This window comes from Pollicipes pollicipes, unplaced genomic scaffold, assembly GCF_011947565.3.
Source record: "Pollicipes pollicipes isolate AB1234 unplaced genomic scaffold, Ppol_2.1 Scaffold_7261;HRSCAF=8764_pilon_pilon_pilon, whole genome shotgun sequence".
In the NCBI taxonomy this organism is placed as follows: Eukaryota; Metazoa; Arthropoda; class Thecostraca; order Pollicipedomorpha; family Pollicipedidae; genus Pollicipes; species Pollicipes pollicipes.
Genome location: NW_023597054.1, coordinates 16542553 through 16563408, shown reverse-complemented (window position 1 = coordinate 16563408; position 20856 = coordinate 16542553). Strand labels below are relative to the sequence as shown.

Sequence of the window (20856 nt, the reverse complement as noted above, 5' to 3'; positions counted from 1 at the left end):
GTGCAAGAATTCAGCTGCAGCAGGATCGCAGCCCATACCAGTATCTAGCGATCTGAAGCTGATGAGTAGTTTTTGCAGATTGCATGTTACTGCTTGCACTCGGTTTCTGTGAAGTTGAACGTCTGGTAGTGGGATGTTTTGAAGATCGCGTGAGCTGTATTGCTCCAGCAAACAGTTTGTGCTTGTTGAATGCAGGTACAAATACTAATACCCGGTACACAAGTGAGATCAAGTTTCGACCATAAAACAAACTACAGCTATCTCAAATAGTTCTTTTGCGACATACGTTCCGGTATGACCCGGGCACCGCCGGGCATCTCAGCTAGAACCTGATACTGCCGCTGTTGGTTGCCGGCGCAAGCGCGGGTGTCGATTTGTATTTTTTTTTACGGCTCTGTTCCCCCAATGTTGCGTCGCCCCACTCCACCCGCCCCTACCCCAATGCTAGTTTGGCTCGTCCCAACAATTTTGGCTGGAGTATTACAAAGGCGTACGAAACAGTTGACCAGTACAAATACTTTTTTTTGTCTGTCAAACGTAGGCCCAGGCGCTTTTTCTCTCCTGAACTCAAATATGATATTGACGTTATTGATTCACCCGTCTTGTGGATTGCTTTATGCCAAACAACATTTGGTACCCGTATCCAAGGTTGGCTACGAACTTAACATTGTTTACTTAAAGTTGAGACCCGAACCGCTCTGTTGCAAGGTCTCTTGGGAAAACCAAATCAACCAACATTCACTTCTCTTGGCGCAGCTTTGTTAGTGTAGATTATAGGACCATTTGAGCTGCAAAATACGAAAGTAGTAGGGGTAACTCAGATAAATGCATGGCACCATTACTGGGAACAGTGGTATTGTTTTTTTATATCTCTTATGCTTTTCGGGGCCATATTAGGAGAAAATTTGAGTTTCATCTGGAATCCCGTGACCATTGCGTGTTTATTTTTTTTAAATTGCGTTCATTTGCCGCTGTTGTTGATCACAATTGTTGATACCATGACATGGTTGAATCGACGAATGTGGTACGATGCTAAATGCCGGCCAATATTTCCGCACGCCACTCGCGAGACAGTAACAATCTTAACTTCAATAAAGCAGCAGTGCTTTACACTGAGGCACTGTGCGCTATATCCCAGGCAAACAATTCGAATGAAGTAGATCCCGTAACTATAGCCGTCAATGTAGCTGGATGTCCACTGCCCCATGCACACAAAACATATTGTTTGTCGTATAGAGCAATCTACCTACCACCCTACCCTCGTATTAAAAAGCTGTGTTTGCTCTCACCGCCGGATACAAGTCGTAACTTTTTATCGGAAAACAATGCGATATTATAACTGACACCGTCCCCAGCCCCGCGACCCAAAATACGTGCCACCGCCCACGACCCCACAGCAGAGTGCCGAAGGCACTCCGCTGTACAGAGTGAACCTAGCGTTCTGCACAGATTGTCCAACAGGACAATCTGTAACCAGAACGCCAGGTGTTATGATGAAGCTAACGGGTCACTGTGGGACCCAATCAACAGAATAGGGGGTTAAGTCACTTCCCAAAATGTCAGTGTGATAACGGGTTAACCATCCACCCGCGACGAACTTCTCATGCTACAATCGAAACCGTCGTAAGCTGCGGGTATGCGTTGACCGTTGACACAGCTGTCTGTCCCGACAGTAGCAAAACGGGAAGCTTACACTATCAATTGTTGGAAACATCACGTAGCATGTAGATGAAAGCATACGTCCTGCCGCTTTTTACGAAGGTGGCAAATCATGGTTCCACGACGTTTGGGGGAGGGGGGGGGGGGCATGGCCCCTTTGCCCTCCATGGATCCGCCATTATCAGCGCCCAAAGGCGATCTCTAGAGGGGTGCCATTACTCTCCGATCAGAAGGGGCATGTGGTCCCAGTGCTCCCTCTATATCAGTCCCTGCATGACTACTATGCTGTTTAAATGAGATCGTATTTTTTAAGGATACAAAATTTAGAATCTGACTCCTGTTTCCTAAATATAAAGCGGACTTAATCCATCCAGAAAAGAAACGGCGAGGGGAGTTGGATGGGCGAGCTCTCGGCTCGGCCCCCCACCCCGCCCACCCGTCGTTAACAAAAAATGCCGTCGGGCGCGTGCTTTGAAAGCACTTAATAGACATGAAACACGGCCGCTGATTGTTCAGTAAGTTCTGGACCATTTCTTCCGTACACGATATATAGAGGGGTAAAAGCACACGATACGTAAAGGCTATGCAAGAAAGCCGAAGTCACCAGCTCATTTAGTAACCATTGTGACCGAGGTGAGGGACTTACGAGCGCGGTTTGCTTACCATCCCGTCGTAAATATTTGCGCTGGAAGTAAAACACCCATCAATCAACTCAGTCTTTCATGTTTCGTTCTAAACTTGTTGGTTATTCCACTCTCCTCTTCCTCCCGTATACGGTCAAAGGAGCGATCCATTCCCGGTCAAATGTTAATTCGGTGGCCCCTCCACCGAGCGCTCCCGTGACGTCACAGCGCGGCCAAGGTCAGGTGGCGGCCCACCTGTGCGCACCGCCCGCGCCGCGCGGTGAGCGCGCGCCGTCTAGCGGCGCGTGTTTATACGAGGGCGCGCCACCGCCGCCGCGCCGCCGCCGCCGCCGCGGCAGTCAGCCGGCGTCAGTCTGGGGAGGTGGGCGCACGCGGGGGCGGCGCTGACGTCTGGCTCGTGAGGCGCGCGTCATGTCTCGACGGGGCGGTGGCCGCTTCTCCCTGTTCGCGGAGGACGGCGCCGACTTTGGCGCCCTGCCAGCGCCGCGCAGTCGCATTGCGGCCGGCGCGGCGCGTGCCAGCATGGACCTGGACCAGTTGCGCGGCGAGCTGCACCGGCGCTGCGGCGCGGACGCGGACAGTGAGCTTGGCGACTTTGTCAGCGACAGCCGGTTGCGCTTCCAGCAGTTGCTGAGCGGCGGCAAGTGGGACGGGCTGCACGGAGCGCCCGGCGATCGATTCCAGCAGCTGATGGGGTCAACCGCCTCGGGGGCAACGGCGCCGCCGGGGGAGGAGGCGGCCCTGCCGGCCGGCCGCGGCAACGGCGCGTGCAGCCCCGCGCTGCTGGCTGACGCTCCTGTGCTGCTGGCCGACCGGCCCGCGCTGCTGGCCGACGCTCCTGCACTGCTGGCCGACAGGCCCGCGTTGCTGACCGACGCCCCTGCGCTGCTGGCCGACGCTCCTGCGCTGCTGGCCGACCGGCCCGCGTTGCTGGGAGACCGTCCTGCACTGTTGGCCGACAACCCTGCGTTGCTGGCCGACCGTCCTTCGCTGCTCGGAGGCAGGGCGGGCCCGCTGAGTGAGCGCATGATGGCAGGACCTCTGAGTGAGCGTATGCGACCGGGACCGTTGAGCGAGCGTCTCAACAGCGAAATCGTGACGCGCGGGGGCACAAACATGGCCACCAACTCCATGGTGAATTCGTCCAGCTCCGTGATGAACGCATCCAGCTCGGTGATGAGCTCGTCGTCCAGTGCGATGTCGAACTCGTCGCGCGCGGTGGTCGGCTCCGGTGACCGGTCGGTGGTGGCGGCGGGCGGTGACGACCTGGCGAATCCACAGCTCTCCTCCACTCGGCAGCAGACGTTCCAGCAGTCGCGCACGGCATCCAACACGACGTTCAGTCAGTCGCTGGACGGCGGGCCAAGCCAGTCAAACACGACGCGTCTGTGCGAGGAGCAGCAGACGCGCGCCACCACCGAGAACGGCGCCACCAACGTGGCGCAGCAGCGTGCCCAGAAGCTCGAGTCGGCCACCGTCACCTCCCACAACGGCGAAACGCAGCTGGCGCTGGAGCGGGCCCAGGTGGCGCAGGCCATGGAGGCCTCGTCCCACGGCGACGGCGTCACCGACGTGCGCGAGGAGGTGCAAGCCTCAGGCGCCGTGCGCCACGCCACCTTCGAGGACGGCGACGGCGGCCCGCCGCGCCAGCTGACCGCCTCCGGCGAGGACTTCTCGGCACGCGCTCAGGTGGACTACGTGCACGAGGCGGGCGACGGTCCCGGCGGCGGCCAGTTCCGAATCAATAGCGGCGGGCCGCCGGAGGCCGGCAGCCGGCGGCCGCCGCTCTGGCGCTTCTCTGCCTTCGGGCCGCTCATCCAGCCGCCGAGCGGAAGGATCCGCGGCCAGGTCACCATGCAGACGTCGCACAGCATGTTCAACTGCCAGGCCGGCGCGCTGCCCAGGTCAGTGGCCCGCGGCGCACTTGCCCGCCGACGGAAATAGCCGCCGGCGTCTCCTCTCCGCCGGCGGTCCGCGCGGCGGGGAGTGGCGCACCGTGACCGCCGACGGACAAAGCGGCGGCTGTGCGCGGCGCGGCTCGAGTCGTGGCTCAGTTTCGCTCCGGTCGCTCCTCGTCAGCGCCCCTGTTTCGCCTGCTCTGTCAGCCCTCGGCCTCTCATCACTCCAATCCCACGCTCTCACTGAGCGCGTCCCTATTGCTGGCGCCCTGGCCCCGCGCCCCAGTTCTGTTTCGTCAGCTAGCTAATGACGCCGAGTGCCCCACCCGCCGCACGACACAATCAGCTTAGGGAAATCGTTGACATTTATTCGCCATTGTTCCCCTGCCCTGAGCCTCCTGCTTTGTGGCCGGATATTTTTTTAAGGAGCCAGCCGGCGCCGACCGCTACCCCGGCGCTCCTGTTTGCCGGGCTCGGCTGACTGCAGAGCAGAGGCGCAGTGACGGTGGCCGGTCGCAGAGGCAGTGGCCGGCCACTGTCCAGCTGCCGGCACACCGGTGCCGCTCCCCACCGTCTGGCCGCTGCAAATGGCATCGATCGCCGAGGGTTCATATTGGCCGCGCCTCGCAACCGGGCCGGGCCAGGCCGGACCGGACCGGACCGGACCGGACCGGACCGGACCGGACCGGACCGGACCGAGCAGGACCGAGCAGGACCGGGCCGGGCCGGGCCGGGCAGGGCCGGGCAGGGCCGGGCAGGGCCGGGCCGGGCAGGGCCACCGTCGGCCGGATAGGGCCATCCCCCGGCCCGGCAGGGCCCCCGTCGGCCCAGCAGGCCCCCCGTCGGCTGGGCAGGGCCCCCGTCGGCCGGGCAGGGTCCCGTCGGCCGGGCAGGGCCGTCCGTCGGCCGGGCAGGGTCCCCGTCGGCCGGGCAGGGCCCCCGCCGGCCGGGCAGGGCCCCCGCCGGCCGGGCAGGGCCCCCGTCGGCCGAGCAGGGCCGCCCGCCAGCCCGGCGAGGCCCCCGTCGGTCCGGCCCGGCCCGCTGTGGGGCGGGCTGCCCCACCGACCTTGGGCAGGCGTCACGTGCTGCGGCGTCACGCCGAGTGACGGCTGCACAATGCAGGTCGCTGGCGCGGGGTGGCCGACCGCGTTCAGGGGCCAGCCGGGGATAGCGGAATAGATGGGGACAGGTTTGCACTGACGCGATTGGGGGGGGGGGGGGCTGCACTGACGACAAACTCATATTGAAATATCGGAGTTTTGACTGGGGTCGGGTAATTTCCTCCCCTGCCCCCCCCCCCCCCCGTCATGATCGCTGGCTGGGCACGAAGCTAAGCGCATCGTGATCCCATGCAGTGCGAATTCAATGGGTCGACTGCAGCGACGGTTGCAGGCCCTTCGGCCATTGGTTGTCCCGCTGTGTTACACATTTTTGCGTGCTGCGGAATCGCTCAGCTGGGCGCAATTTACTGAGACCGGAAGTCTTTTCCTACACATTTCCCCCTGTTGGCATCCTACGTAGCCGGTCGAGTGAATTACAAGGCGTTCAGTGGCCTTCAGTTCACTATTACCCGTTTACCGTGGCTATTAAAACCCCGATCTTCGTAAACTTTGCACTGGCTGACGCGCTAAGACAACACTAACCCGGCGAAGCTCTGGAGCGTGTGTAGACACCAGGCCTGATGCCAGTGGCGTCAGGCCCGATTTACCGTTTCAAAGCCGGCCTGCCTGCCATGTTCCGGGCCGAATCAGTCACGCCCGGCCGCGCGGAGAGCTCCGCCGCGCTCCGCCGACTGACAGTTGCAGGGCTGCCGGGGCCAGCTGGCGCTGAGCTCCGCCGCGGCTCTGTGCCGGTCGTGACGCCGTCGCGCTGACCGAGCCCGTCCGCCTGCGGCGCGAGCCCCGCTGACGGGTGGGAGGGCGCCCTGTCAGCAGCCCGCCGCCGCCGCCGCCGCCGCCTCCGGCTGGCAGAAGCGTCTCGTCTCGCCTCGCCCCGCCTCCGGGGAGCGGTGATGGGTGTTTGGGGCGCGCTGTTCGGGAACGTTCCGAACGGTGAGCCGGGCAACAGCGGACTGGCTTTGCTTGGCCGTGCTCCAGCGCATTGTTGGAGCCGCGCGATCACTGGCAGGCAGATAATGGTCGACGGACTGGGCGGCAGCGCGGCCATTTATCCCCGGGCGGACCGCGCGGTCTGCCGGGTAAATGGGTGCAGCCAGCGCCCTCGGCCGCGGCCGCGCGCTCTTCGGTGCTCGTGACGTCCCGCTTCCTCGCCTGAGGTGGCCTGGTGTTCCCTCTTATTACGGGATCACAGCGCATGCAGCGTATGTCGAGGGTGTGGCGGTGGAATGAGGCCGAATGGTACGAAGGTGTTGATGGCGGTCGGGCGTTGTTTTGTTGAACCGTTTCCAGCTGAACTCGAAGGCTGAGGGCGTGTCCCGAGGACTTCGGCCACAGTTTTAGATTAAGCGATGGACAACAGCGTTCTGTCACCTATCACTGTGTTGTGCGACACGTAAGGTAACGTGCTCTTTCTTTGTGTCCTGTCGTGCTGTGGCTTCCTCGCTGGGGGTACATATTAGCGGAGTCAGTCCAGTATGCCATCAGCTGACGCAACGCCAAACCAGCCCCTTGTGCTGGCGTCAGAGGGTCTGTGCGACATTGCAAGCCCATGCAGGACGCTGTGCAGACTGCAGGATGTAGTTCCATGTACGGCGCCGTGCAACATCGCTCCTTATGCCCACCGCGCGGACCTCTGTTTTGTGCGGATAGAACTGTACCGACTGTGTGGCGGATGCAGTATCACTGTGCGTGACGTGACGCGAGGGGTCTGTGCCGATAGGAGTCTCGAAAACGGTTCCTCGTGCAGCCTCAACCATGCCTGCGAAATTGCACGCGCGTTTCTGTGCGGTGCGACACCATGCATCAAGATCGTTCTTTTCAAAAGAGGTCAGATAATGTCCAAGTAAGCTGAAGAGGAAAGACGGAGAGGTCAGAACTATGCCATGTTTCCTCGCTACATCTTGTGCGTTTTTCGGGCTCTCCATTGGTGAATCAAGGACGTGGGCTCTCACAGGGATATCGTAAGGGACGAAGGATCAAATATCACACGAGCAGGCACCCTGACCCCGCAGATTTGCACGGTCATCTCAAAGACGTCAGAAGGACGGGAATGTGTAACGACCAGCACAGCGGATGATTTGGTCCTCGCCGTTTCCCCGCACAGGAGTGCAGACAGCACGCCGTGCTGTGCTGCGGCGCGGCTGCCCGGGCCTGGGTTGACCCTCGGTGGTCAGTTGCCAGCTGACCTTTCCTGTCAGTCGGGCCGAACCATGCACCTGACGTGGGACTCGTACCCATTACCGCTGCATAACGAACGATATCAACAACAATTGAGAAAACTCACTCCGATTGGCAATAATCGCTACACCATTTTTTAAAGCCTATATCTGGCCCTCTTAGACGATGTGATGTTGCAATTAACTTCGCAGTCTGTAAGCAGGAGTTTCCAGGGAGGCCAGAGTTTAGCGTTGATTATATAATCGCTTGCTGTACAGCAAAGGTGATTCAAAAGAGAGGGCCGAAGTGCTGCCGGACGAACGTCCGAGGAAAGAGCAGACTTAACATAATTTGTGGCAGCCACGTCTTGAGCAAGGGCTGTCAGGCACTGTCTATCTCTTTGTCTTAACTGTCAATCCTTTCCGCTCTTGGCGCCAGAAAGACCGGGAATGTGAGTAATATGATGCGTTCTCGGACGATGAAACCGCGCGACCAGTCACCTCCTTGAGAGGGGGGGGGGTGGGGGGAGTGAAGGGGGGGGGGGCCCTGCTTGGCTGTCGATTTCGTAGCGATCGCCCGTGATTCTAAGCAGGCTTGCGCTTAATTCCTGTGGAACTGTGGTCGGATCAAAGCCGACGCCAAATTCGTCAGCACTCATCACCTCTCGGAAGTGGGAATAATGCTCCTTGTGCACGCACCACTTATAAATCCCCCAAGCCTTGTGAGCTGGGGTTGCGGTCACCCCCCCCCCCCCCTCCTCCCAACGTGGTTCGGCACAGATGAGTCGGAAGCTGGTTCAAAGAGATCATTGTTTGTTCAGCGCGCGGTTGATAAGCTCTTCGGTTTGGACGCGTGCGGCGCGGGCTGGGCACCGTTAACTTCCCCAGTTATTGGCTCCCTGACAACCAACACGGGTCCACATTCCACTCTCTCTGGTTGGGTCTGTTTGGGTCTCTATAAACACCTGTACCTCATCATCCAAATATCTGTCCCTCGCCGGTCCGGATTTGTCCCGGCGTGGGAGTGGCCCAGCGTCAGCGGCGAGGCGCGGGTGACGGGGTGTGCCCATCCGACCTCAGCCCACCGCGGCCGCGGCCTCAGACCTCTCCTCCCCTCCCACCGCCGACACCTGCTGACAGTCGGGTGACGTCACCGGCTGTGGAGGAACACGATTGCGGCGTCTGAGGCGGGCGGTGGCGATGACTCGATAGGCCTGCTCCGTCCGCCGGGCTCGTCCATGTTAACGAAGGTGGGGCAGGGCGGGAAGGGGGGGGGGGGGGGGGCTCACCACGAGATAATCTCACTGGACGGTTTTCGCTGGAGAAAAATATCGTTCAATAACCAACCCGTTGAGTCGAGCATGACCACAGAACATGAAGCATGATGTTGCATGCAGAGTTCTCAGCATTCTCCAGTCCGCGGTATCTCAATTAAGACTGTATCCATTTAACAACTGGCGATCATGCTGAGAAACATTCATGGCGCATTCTGAACTTGGGTGCTTGAAGCTCATGGCTCAACGATTTTCAGCACGGCTTGGACCGTATTCCTTAATTGTATGTATCTACCTGCACTCCCAGTTCTTGGAGTTTTTTTCTACGAAAATTTATGGTGGTGTCGTGGCTGTTGCGGTCGCAGGGATCCGGCAGAAGGCTTGGAGGTGTTTTGCAATTCGCCTTTCGCATGTGGCATTTTGCTGAGCTTGTGGCCGCCTACTGCACAGCTGCATGTTAAGGCTGTATATAGGCACCGGAATCTTTATATTCTAAATCTAGTCTGGGTCTTGTTATCTTTCGTTGAGTGGTTTTGTCCGGATCAGGAATCGCGAATCCATCTGCCGCAGAATCTGACCGGAATGCGCGGCGAAGTGCATGATGCATCGCATGGATAACACGAGGGGCAGGCGGTGACTAAACCCCACATGTCAAATGTGCAGGCTTTGCTCTGTCTTGTCACTGACCGAGATTGCATGTTTGATATCCCAGCCAAACGAAGGCACATCATGGCGATGGACGTTGAAAATTTTCACAGGGTATGAAGTCACCATTGATTCGTATCAGCCTATTGCCATCAGTCTCCGTCCTTGTATAGTGCCTGATTTGTTTTGATTCGTCGCACTGCACGACGTGCCATTTGCGATGGGGTGTTATGGTTACTTTTTTGGGGCGCCCACACGTGCCGACCCCAGATCGGTGGGCCTCAGGTCGGTGGCGACTCGCCAAACGTTTGTCCATTTTTGGCGATCAGCCTAAAAGAAGCAGGGACATCTCCTCCTCGACTTCTCTCGTTACCCACCGACGTCTTGGTTTTGTGCCAAGGTCGCCACCTGGTCGCACCCTAGCTCGTGTCAAGAGAGGCCTCGCTGCTAGGTTTCGACTAGCCGGTGGGTGCGCACGTTCAACGTGTCGGTATGGCTGAGGCTGTCACGCTTTAGACGACCCTTTATCTTCGGAATCACTTCGAAACGCCGTTCAGGTTTCAACGGCAGGCAGCACATTCATTTTGAAATGTTGCGTTGAAGTGCTTTCGACGTATTTGCCTGCAACCTGCTTGATCAAGCGTGGCTTTCCTGCAACGCTGCAGTACGAGCAGAAGTAACGTTTCCCTTGCTTTTCCCGCGGTACCGTAAAGTTCCCAGTCGCAGAAGACTGCACAACACAGATCGAAGCCGGCCCACATCTGGTATCTCAGGTCTCAGCAGCACGCCGCGAACGCCATAAGACGTAGGTAAGAGCGGGCATAAGTATTGACTGAAATAAACAGCGTCGTGTGCGACAGGTCATGCACAGTCGAGCACACAAACCAGGCACCCGTCAGTTTGGTGTTTTTTATTAACGGCGGGTCGTGACAGCGAGCGCATAAAGACGTGGAATCATTGTTTTCATGAATGTGCCGTTTAACAAATAATATATGCTGGCCCGTCGCTGTCCGGTCCGTGGGGATACGGATAATAAACGGTTGCCGGGTAGTGAACGGGAGGCGTGACAGCAGTCACATCAGCTCGCATCGAAACGACTATTGTTTTATCCTCTTTTGTTTGTTACTTTTCAGCTGGAAAGTGGCCAACCGACATAGATTCAACCTTTTGCCGGCCGAAACATCCGAGCTCACCGCAAGTCACTTTGCGGAAATATTTTGTGTCAGGAAGTTGACTTGACGACACCAGTGCACCTATTCTTTCGCCGAACCGCGGAAAGACGGAAATAACTGACGACTGGACTTCTTTACATGGGTTCCAAATGCGTCTGACTCCATTCGTTTAGATTTTGATATGATGTACAATACACATTCTATACGGTGATAATGTCCCTGTCCCTGTCACCCCATGCCATCACATTCGTCTTACTGGTGGCAGGGGAGGGCAGTTGTAAAGAATTCGCCCGAGCTATTACCTTTTTATTGCTGTGTCTTGCAATGCCAAAGTACACCGTGTCATTGCTCCTGCTGCTTTTAGTCATAATTAGCTCCATTCACACTACTCTTCCATTTGTGAATTAAAACAGCACCATTGGATGTTAACTTTCCCAAAACTCTTCCATAGTTTGGAACTAAAATGCTGGAAAATGCAGCTTCGTGGTTAACTTATGGGTACACCTGATTAAGAATGGATGGCGATTGGATACGGGCACAGGCCCACAAGTATATTGGTTGATAGGGTGCGGGAAATCCTGTACGTGAAGGCTATGTATCAGACCAATTGCATCGTGAACAGCGCATCCGGAAAATTATTCTTTCCGAACTCGTAATTAATTCGAATTCGCATTCCTAACACACTGTTTTCCACACTTTTAGTAGACTGGCGAGGTTTCTCGCTCATAGCTTACTCACATTCCAAGGAGAGTCGTTCCACAAGTCTGTTCATCTTTCCTACACCCACATTTCCACAAAAAGTCACCTGTGTGAGTCACGATATTGTCCGCTGCCGCCGGTAGATGTTTACCGCCGCCATTCATCAATGGCGCAGTGTTTACCGCGCGGCCGGCGCAGCGTCCTGGGTATTTACAGGTCAAACCTTTGTCCGCCCGCGTGGCGCTGCAGAACGGCATCCGCGCCGAGCGCTCGGGCGTACGACTCAGTCGGCACCCAGTGCCACAGCGCGGCGAACCGCGCCCCACATTTTTGTGCACCCTGTGCCGGGGACATTGCTTCGCGTGCCAAAACGGACGTGCGTCGCTCGGTACGAACCGGCTAGCGTTTGGAAACCCCGCCTGGAATATTAGCCTGCGCCATTTGACAGCTTGCATTTGACTCGCTGCATGACAGCGAGGCCTTCCATGGGTCACCTCGGTGGGCCCCCACCCCTCATTAATCCTGTCCTCCTGAATGGTAAGCGCACTGTCCAGCTGTCGGCCGGCTTCGGACACCAGCTATATACGGGCAGTCGGGCGCGCACCGAGCGTCGTCTCGTCATCTCGTGATTCAGCCGCGCTGGAACCGACGCCAGGTGCCGCACCGGGCTCGCCGAACCCGTGACGTCACGCCGCGGTGACGTCACTCCGGCGTGACGGAGTGACGGCGCGGCGGCGGCCGGCCGGTTTCGGACAACGGCCGGGCGGAGTCGAGGCCACGCCAGCTGCGTCACGCCGAATGCCTCGGCGCTCGCAACGGTGCGAGGGAGGGGAGGGAGGGGTGCGTGGCACACGGCCGCCGCCGGAGGGTGTCTGACGTCACTCACCGCAGCCGGTGTTGTGTCATCGTTCTCCGAACGCGAGCGCACCGGTGACGTCACTACACAATGTTTTGCGCTGAAGGTTGCCGGCGCCTATGTGATGGCATATGACCTTTGGCTGGTGCCCATACCTGGCAAAACTAAAGGACCGAAAGACAGTTTGAAAAGTCGGAAAGCATGAGCGGCAAACGGTAGCACAAATACACAAACATACAAGCTTGTGAACATAAGACGACAGGAAGGAAAATAAAGCGAGAGAATGGAACAGCAAACGAGATGGGCCTCGCAGGCAGTGCCTGCAGGAGGAACGGGAGGTAGCAACAGTTGTCGGACAGGCTCAGGACCATTGACTTACAAGCGATATGGCTGCATTGAGGGAGATCAAAGCTGAGGAAGGGAAAGGTCTAAAAAAAACGGACCTCCCCCCAGAAACAGCAAGAGGCAGCTGGCCACGCACTCAAAATTGAGATATTCCGCCCCAGGTTTCATGTGTGCTTACTGCGCGGAGATCCTCGCGACGTTTCGTTCCATAGTTTTGGGGTGCTACACTGTGTCCGGTTGACAAATACGTGTAGAGGACTCTAAAAATATACGTCTTCATTTACGATGACAGAAAATAACAGCGCTTGTCAGCGGACCACCGATTTTGGACTTCGACCCATGTAAACCACTTCAGTAGTCACGCGATCAGTTTCCAACCAGAATATTTGTTCTTAACTGCTGTGACTCATGCCAAGATCGGCAACGCTATCCTCAACAAAGCGCGGACTTCGCGTGGAATCTTGGAAAGAGCCGTGCCTCGAATATTGCAGCAATTTTACAAATTCCTGGCTCAATTGGCATATTACACCATTTACCGTTAGAAATATATTGCACTACTGCTCATCCCCTGGATGAGCAGTGGACGAGCAGCTCATCCCGCTCACAACTGTCTAGGGCCATTGAAGGATTCTGTGGACAAATGCAAGATTTTGGAGGTGTTGCTTCAAGCCAGAGTTGTCCCCTAAGTCTCAATAGCATCGGCGAATAATATGGCCCGACCGCATGAAAAACGCGCCGCTATTTACCCGTTGACTGCTCGTTACCAACAACGAGCTGTCACTGCGTGCACGTAATCACTGCGATTCCTCAGCACATGATTTCTTTATCCCTTGATTACTTGGCCAGTTACAAACTGAATATGTTTCGGCTTTGGTGCGTGGCCTTGTACGTCTTGGTCGTGGGGACGCCAATGTCCGAAAGTGTGTCTAAAGTGGGCCTGCTGTGTAACCGGGACCCGTCCTCCGGCACACAACCCAGCGGCTTTACGAAAAAAGCACCCCACGCGCACAAGTTGTGACTACTGTGCTGACCGGGCTCGGTCCTCTCGGCAGATTCGCCGGCTCCCAGTACACGTACGAGGACACGTTCGAAGTGTCCGAGTCCCTTTGGCTACTGTGCTGACTGGGCTCGGTCCTCCCGGCAGATTCGCCGGCTCCCAGTACACGTACGAGGACACGTTCGAAGTGTCCGAGTCCGAGTCGGACGACGACGACCTGTACCTGCCGGCGCCGGCGCGGCGCCGCCAGCTCGGCTGGCGCCACAAGCCGGCCCTCACCCTCGAGGAGGCGCGGCCCGAGACGCCGTCCGAGGCGCCCTCCGAGGCGCCCTCCGAGCCGCCGGGCGAGCGCGAGGCGGACGTGAGTGAGGACGTGGCGGCGGCCGAGGAAGAGGAGCGCCGCCGCCGCGAGCGGCTGCACAAGATAGCCAGCGAGCTGCTGGTGACCGAGCGCAAGTACGTCCAGGAGCTGCACCTCATCGACCAGGTGAGACGCCGGCCGGCGCAGCGGCACGCCCACGCTCGGCGGTGTAGGCCACGGGGGTGACCATCCAGCCGCTTCATAGCTAGACAGTCGCGGCGTTGTGAAGCCGAGCTGAAGTATTTTGCTCCTTGTTACCGGGGATCACATTAGGATCAATGCCAAACCGATTGGCCGCTGTCGGGGCAGTGCTTAACAGATCTTGTGACACTGAGCGTGGCCCCGCCACCCTAGTGATAATGATCTTGTGACACTGGGCGTGGTCCCGCCCTTATTGATAATGATCTTGTGACACTGAGCGTGACCCCGCCACCCAGTGATAATGATCTTGTGACACTGAGCGTGGCCCCGCCCTTAATGATAATGGTCTTATGACACTGAGCATGGCCCCGCCACCCTAGTAATAATGGTCTTGTGATACTGAGCATGGCCCCGCCACCCTAATGATAAGTGGTGTTGTGACACTGAGCCTTGCCCCGCCAGCATAGTGACGGTGAACCTTCAATTACGAGATTACTTCTACCGAGCGCTTTGAGCCAACTAGCATAATATCGGTATGTTAAGCCCTCCCGCGCTGAATATTGGTGCGGCGAGACCGTCTCCTGGCTGGCGTGACACTCAGTCGGGATCAATAGTTTGACGCAGATCGCTCATTGGACGATTGAACCCGCGTCCCGCCTGCCGACCGACACGCATGAGCTGACTCTTACAGAACAGCGTACTCGGCCCTCAGATAACTCGGCGGTGGCCCGCAGCGAACAGAGCGGAACAAGTTGTGTCGTTAACGTCGGTAAAGAATCTGTTATTGTGAATTGTATGGTCTAAACAGTAATATCTACCAATATCAAAGGTTTCTGACTCAAACTTTTAAGTCCTAAAGATCCTGGAGAAAATGTACGCAAAACGTTTTCGATATCCCGCTTATCGGATGTTTCCGTGTAATATATTTCACGTTAGCACAGTACAAATGGCTAGTGAGATAAGAGTCCTTTCGCGGGACGTGATGTGTTAGACTTTCCAGGCAGCCTGCCGCCTCTTTACCCTTCTGTATAAGGTGATAATATTGGTCGATGCTCACACGGACCTAGTGGGGCTAAATGATAGTGGCATGGTGTACTGTGTGCTGTGCGTTACTAGTACGTGGCACATGACACTACTAGTGCGATGACATGTCGTTTGAAAGGCCTGCGATACCTTTCGTTCTTCCGAGTGCAGCTATTCTCACATGTCGTCGTGCAACTAGTGGCAATTGCCCTCTGCCTTCCCCACACGATGAAACACCAACACTGCTTCATGCCGGGAGCCTAAACCATCCTGAGGTTTTTCTCTGACTCAATGACTCAACGCGTTTCCAACCGTGTGAATCAGGGAGCTTATGTTGGGAAAACATCCTGGCTTCACCAGCGCAAACAAGCTTCTCAGCACGCCTCCGGTCACAAAAGGTCAAACGTTCATGAGCACGAACAGGTGCGGCCCGCCGCCGAACTCTCTCCCGGCCTCAGGCCCGGCTCACGTGCACTTTACAGCACTGACGCAGCAGAACCGCCCGCAGCCGCCCGCCGGCCACGGAGGCAATCGAGGCCCGCTGCCGGTTATCTGTAGCAGGATGCAGCCTCGCGGTGCTATGGGCAGCGCAGGGTGGAGCTCCGGCACGGGCTGTGTATCTCACCCATCAAGCCCGTCTATTATGTTTGCTCGGCATTCCTGTCCGGCTGTAAACGCCAGATCACCGGCGTTCACCGCCGCGTGCCCACTGCGAAGGTCAAATTCGACAGCATGCTTTGTGGAAAGCCGAGTCCTGTCTGGATCGGGACCTTTAGTCTGCACATTGCAGAAGTTTCAGGAAAATATGAAGTTCTGAATTCCGAGCGATTCTTTCGTGTGACCGTGGGCTTAAAGTGCTGACGAGCCTGGGATGTTGTTGGTATCCTAAACACACCGACCAAAACCGCCAAACAGACCCGCCAACCAGGCCAGCGCCTGAGGCGGCATGATTCCACGTCAGCGGGGACTTTTGTCTCCGGCCTTTCTACCGGACAAGGTTGCGAAAGGGTCCATTGTCGTATCATGCAGTGCAACGAGGCGGTCGTTCCGTGCCAGGCGAACGCTCTCTGGCCGTTTGCCAGATGACTCGTTCAATTCCATGCCGGCCGGGCGTGGATCGGATGGTTCTCAATCAGACAATCAGGCTTATGCCGCTGCAGCGTTTGCAGCCCTAACAGGTACATAAATCTGTCGATAAATGTATTGCGCCGTATCTGTCGTACAGCGCGGGTGCTTCTGCTTCAACGCTCCGCCTCCTCTCTTGCAGATCTTCCACTTCCGCGTGGACCAGGAGAACCGCGCCCACCACATGTTCAACAACGAGATCACGGCGCAGATGTTCTCCAACGTCAAGTCCATCCACCAGTTCCACAAGGATCACATGCTTCCCCAGCTGGAGAGCCGGCTGGCCGACTGGGAGAACGACCCGCGGATAGGTACGTGTCCACACGATCCAGGAGCGGCGGGGTGGAAAGCTCTCGTCCCAGCCGTCAGTGCAGTCCCACCGTTGGCGCCCACCACTCGGCAGGGCTCAGCCTCAGCCTCAGCTCCAGACGGAGAACGGGGGAGGCGGCGCCGCCTCGCGCATGAGTAATTAATTATGTGGCTCCCGGCGGGCCGGGACGGACGAGGCGTTCGTGCCGCCCGTACCGCCCACGCCGGCCGGCCGCCTGTTTGTGTACACATGTGGTTCGACCTGTGGTCAGCCCACCAGACGCGCGATGACGTGCGCTGAGGGCTGATCTTTCAAGTTCTCTCTTTATTCCGTGCGCTGGGGCGAGTTCACGCCAAGCATTTATCTATAGTTTCACGTCAGTTCACAGCTGAACATGGGGGGTCCAAAAACGATGAGCTCAGCAGTCACACATGCGCACAACGCAGCAAGTCATTCATGGCACGGGACTGAGTAAAAAAGGACCACTTTAAGGTGACAAAAAACACACACACGCACACGGTCTGGTGTCACAGCCTTAGAATAGCGATAATTCCTGTCGCTTTACCGCCTGGTGTCATGCCCGTCCGAAACACGCGCGGTCTGGTATCACAGCCTTCGAATAGCGACGATTCCTGTCGCTCCGACGCCTGGTGCCATGCACGTCCGACACGTCAGCGTGCAGCGCCATGCGTCATCGTCCGCGACGCCGCAGAGCTGTCGAACCAGTCACTGCAACGGCACATTCGGACGCGACGGGGGCCGTCTGGCCGGGGCGCCGGCAAATATTTGACCCCGGGCGAAAACAGGCGGCCGGGGTGCTAACAGGAACCGCGCCGTGTGTATAATCCCGACGGACGGACGGCGGGCCGGTCGCGTTCGAGCGCCGCTGCCGGCGGCGGCGCGGCGGCGGGGTGGTCACGCGACGCCTCACCGCCCCAGAGGCTGCCCGCTCGGACGCCGTCGGTAGCGGGGGAAAGCCGGGCGTTGCGGCCCGCTGACCGACGGACGAGTGGCCGCTGACGGTTTCACCCGCCGTGCGACGGCCGCTAAGAGAGGAGGTGTCCCACCGGTTCAAGCGGCTTCCTCGGAAGCTGGCTGGGGAGCGCATGAGTCTGTGTTTCTCCACCCCCAAGGAATATCATGAGGGAATTCAGTGGGGATGTCCGTCCCCAGGGGACCTCACGAGGGGATGTCACGTATCTCTCCGTCCCCAGGGGACGTCATGAGGGGATGCCACGAGTCTGTTCGCCCCTAGGGGACGTCATGAGGGGATTCCACGAGTCTGACCCCAGGGGACGTCATGCGGAGATGTCCCGTGCTTCTCCGTCGCCATGAGACGTCATGAGGTGGTGTCACGTGTCTATCTGCCCCCATAGGACGTCTTGAGGAGATGCCACGCGCCTGTCCATCCCTGGAGGACGTCATGAGGGGATGTTACGTGCCTATTCGTCCGCAGGGGACATCATGAAGACGTGCGCTCCGTTTCTCAAGATGTACACCGAGTTCGTGAAGAGCTACGACAACGCCATGAATCTCATCAACGCTTTCTTTGCCAAGTGTCCGCGGTTCGCAGCGATCATGAACGAAATCCACGTAAGAAGGCTCGGTGTGTTGTGGGCTGCGGGCTGTCGGTTTTAAAGATTGATGGCATCCTTTTTCACGTAAATGAATACGGATTATTCATGGGTAAACATGGCAGCCATTTGGCAACCACATGAATGATTCCTTTGACTTTTCTGTGTCGTGTTTTTCATTCTTCGTCGGCCGGCTCTGTCAATTTTGCTTTTTCGAATTCAGATTGTAGTGTTCTATGTAAATATTTTGGTGTGAGTTACGACTTCAGCACCGCGCCGTACTGCATTCTTCTAAGCTCTTTGGGGTATAGCACCGAACACTAATCACGCACATACCTACAACACTTTCGTTTTAGAACAGAACTCATGCACATCCTGCAGTTCCTGCGTACCAGTTATTTTGTAGAACCCCTCGCTCCTGAATGGCGGGTAGAGAGGCACTGGGGACCAGACGCCGTTTTGACAGAACTGCCATGGCAAATACCGTCCGGGTAGAGTGAGAAGCAGTTCACCCTTAACGTGACGCAGACCGCGAAGAGGCCTCTCTCGCGCGTGAAAGGGCCGCTGGCGCGCAGGAGAATCCCGCGCGTGGAGGGGTTTCTATCATGCGCGGAGGGGCCTCTCTCGCGCGAAGGGATCTTTTCCGTGCGCGGAGGGGTCTCGCGCATAGAGGGCCTTCCTCGCGCGCGGAGAGGCCTCTCGCGGCCAGAGTGCCGTGGCTTCTCGGCCGTTACACCGCTCGCCGCACCTCACCGGGGCTGCTGGCTGCGGCGCACATGGCGCGCGCCCGCCCCGCCACGCCGCCGCGACCACCGCGGCCCCTGGATCACAGGGCACCGCTCTCGCTGCCGGCGGTGCCGCAGTGCCGGAGGAGAGGGACATTCTGTCACGGGGCCTCCTCCTCCGCGGGAAGTGGAAGAGTTCGGTGACGCGCCGCTGCGGTCTGACACGAGCGTGGTGCGGTTGGTGTTTGCAGGAGATGGAAGAGTGCGGTAACCTACCGCTGCAGCACCACATGATCGTTCCCATCCAGAGGGTACCCCGGTACGAGCTGCTGCTGAAGGACTACCTGAAGAGGCTCCCGGAAAACTCGCCAGACTACGAGGATGCCAAACGTTAGTGTTGGGTGTGTCTGCACGGCTTGTGTGGTATTGGCCACGTGTTAGGGGGTGTCGCCTCAGGACTGCTATGTCAATGTGTTATGCATTTTGTATCACGAAAACGGCAAAAACGGCATACCTATCGCTTCAGTGCAGCGGCTGCCGTCTTAAGATATTAATCCAGAGATTTCTTAAGTAATGTTCGCATGTTCCAATTCCAGCCTATCGGGATCAAAGGGAGTAGGATCAGATTGCTCATGAAGTATTAACCGGTGTCTCTCTTACATGGTACCGGATTGTAGCCTTGCTGGCGGACAAAGACCAGCGTTGTGGAATTCCCGTCCGAAGGATTACTTCATTCAACTGATAATCCTCTTTCGCCATGCATTTTCCATCCGTAACGTGTTGTCTTTTGCGCGACGAGGCTTTTACTGCACGACCGTAACAAACCAGCTTCAAGGAGACATTGAGGTCAGAAATCATCACTTAGCACGTTTGACGTCATGCGAGATAGCAACGATATTAGCTCCTACTCATGTTACGAGGACCTCTGCATCAGTACCGCTGTCCTCGGCCGACAAGATGATAGCAGTGTTGGCGGTCCGCTGACGTCGACACCCACCTTTGTCTGTGGTATGATCGGTGGCAAAAATCACACTGTCGTGGGTGATACGGCATTAATTTTGCTTGACAAACGGTATGGTGCGTCGATTAAAAAACATGTTAGAAGGTTAAATTCACACAGGAATATGTAAGTTTTGCCTGTCTTTTTAGTACTATCGTATGAAGCTGGGCACAGCATGGAATGGTTGATGGAACAAACACATTTAAACTCCTTCCCATGTATAAGGACGGTTGTATGCAAATTGTAGCTGGAAATGCCGAATGCGATTACTCATTGCACTATCTCCGAACATCATTTTTTCTAATGTTACCATCATCGGCTGGACTACGCATTCATAAAAAGGCTTTCGTAGTTCAATTTTAGTTTCGTAATATGGCGTCCGAACTCTAAAGGTGGTGCCCGCATGTGGTGTTGGACTCCGCCGCGATGCCCTGGAGTGTGACGTCATCCGCGTCCATACCCACTCCACACGCGTCACCTCACTAATGCGTTTTCCGGAGGCGATGTCTGCAGGCGGCATCTCTCCAAGTGTCGCGCACTCTTGGCTCGCCGCGCGTTACAGCACCGCGGGGAGCCGTTACTGGAGCCAACCTTGGACGGAGTGCGTATCGCGTCCGCTTAACTCACCCCGAGAGCCTGCCCCCCCCCCCCCGAATTAGCGGTCTCCCGAATTAGCAGCGTAACCAGGCCAGCAGCGCGCCGCCGCCCGCCATTCCGGCGTGCCTGAGGCCTTGGCGGCGCACCGTCAGCTGTCTGCGCCGCGTGCGCCGCCGGCCGGAGTTGCGCCGTCACCCGGCACCGTGGCTATGGGGCCGACACGGCGCCGCCGGCCGCACGGAAAGCGTGTCTGATTCGCACCGCCGCCCGCGGCCACGCGAGCGGGCTGGATCATGCTGACGCGGCTGCCTGCCGCCCCTTCCAGAGGCGCTGGAGCTGGTCACGCACGCGGCCACGCACAGCAACGACACGATGAAGCGGGTGGACAAGTTCAAGCAGCTGCTGGAGATCCAGGAGAACATCAGCGGCGGTCCGGACCTGGTGTCGCCCACCCGCCAGCTGGTGAAGCAGGGCAAGATCTGCAAGATATCGGCTCGCAGCGGCGACCACCAGGAGCGCTATCTGTTCCTGGTGAGC

General features: G+C 57.5%; 1 protein-coding gene across 1 annotated transcript in view; it reads left to right on the top strand.

Moving 5' to 3' along the window:
• The first annotated feature begins 2656 nt into the window (after positions 1 to 2656).
• The window catches only part of LOC119112564 (FYVE, RhoGEF and PH domain-containing protein 3), a 32139-nt gene continuing 13939 nt past the window's right edge, over positions 2657 to 20856 (top strand). Inside the window, exons 1-6 of the mRNA XM_037236779.1 lie at positions 2657 to 4207; positions 13611 to 13950; positions 16256 to 16424; positions 17880 to 18016; positions 18974 to 19112; positions 20645 to 20850. Of these exons, the coding sequence (XP_037092674.1) occupies positions 2715 to 4207; positions 13611 to 13950; positions 16256 to 16424; positions 17880 to 18016; positions 18974 to 19112; positions 20645 to 20850 (2484 nt within the window). The 5' untranslated portion in view covers positions 2657 to 2714. The remainder of the gene's footprint in view (positions 4208 to 13610; positions 13951 to 16255; positions 16425 to 17879; positions 18017 to 18973; positions 19113 to 20644; positions 20851 to 20856) is intronic.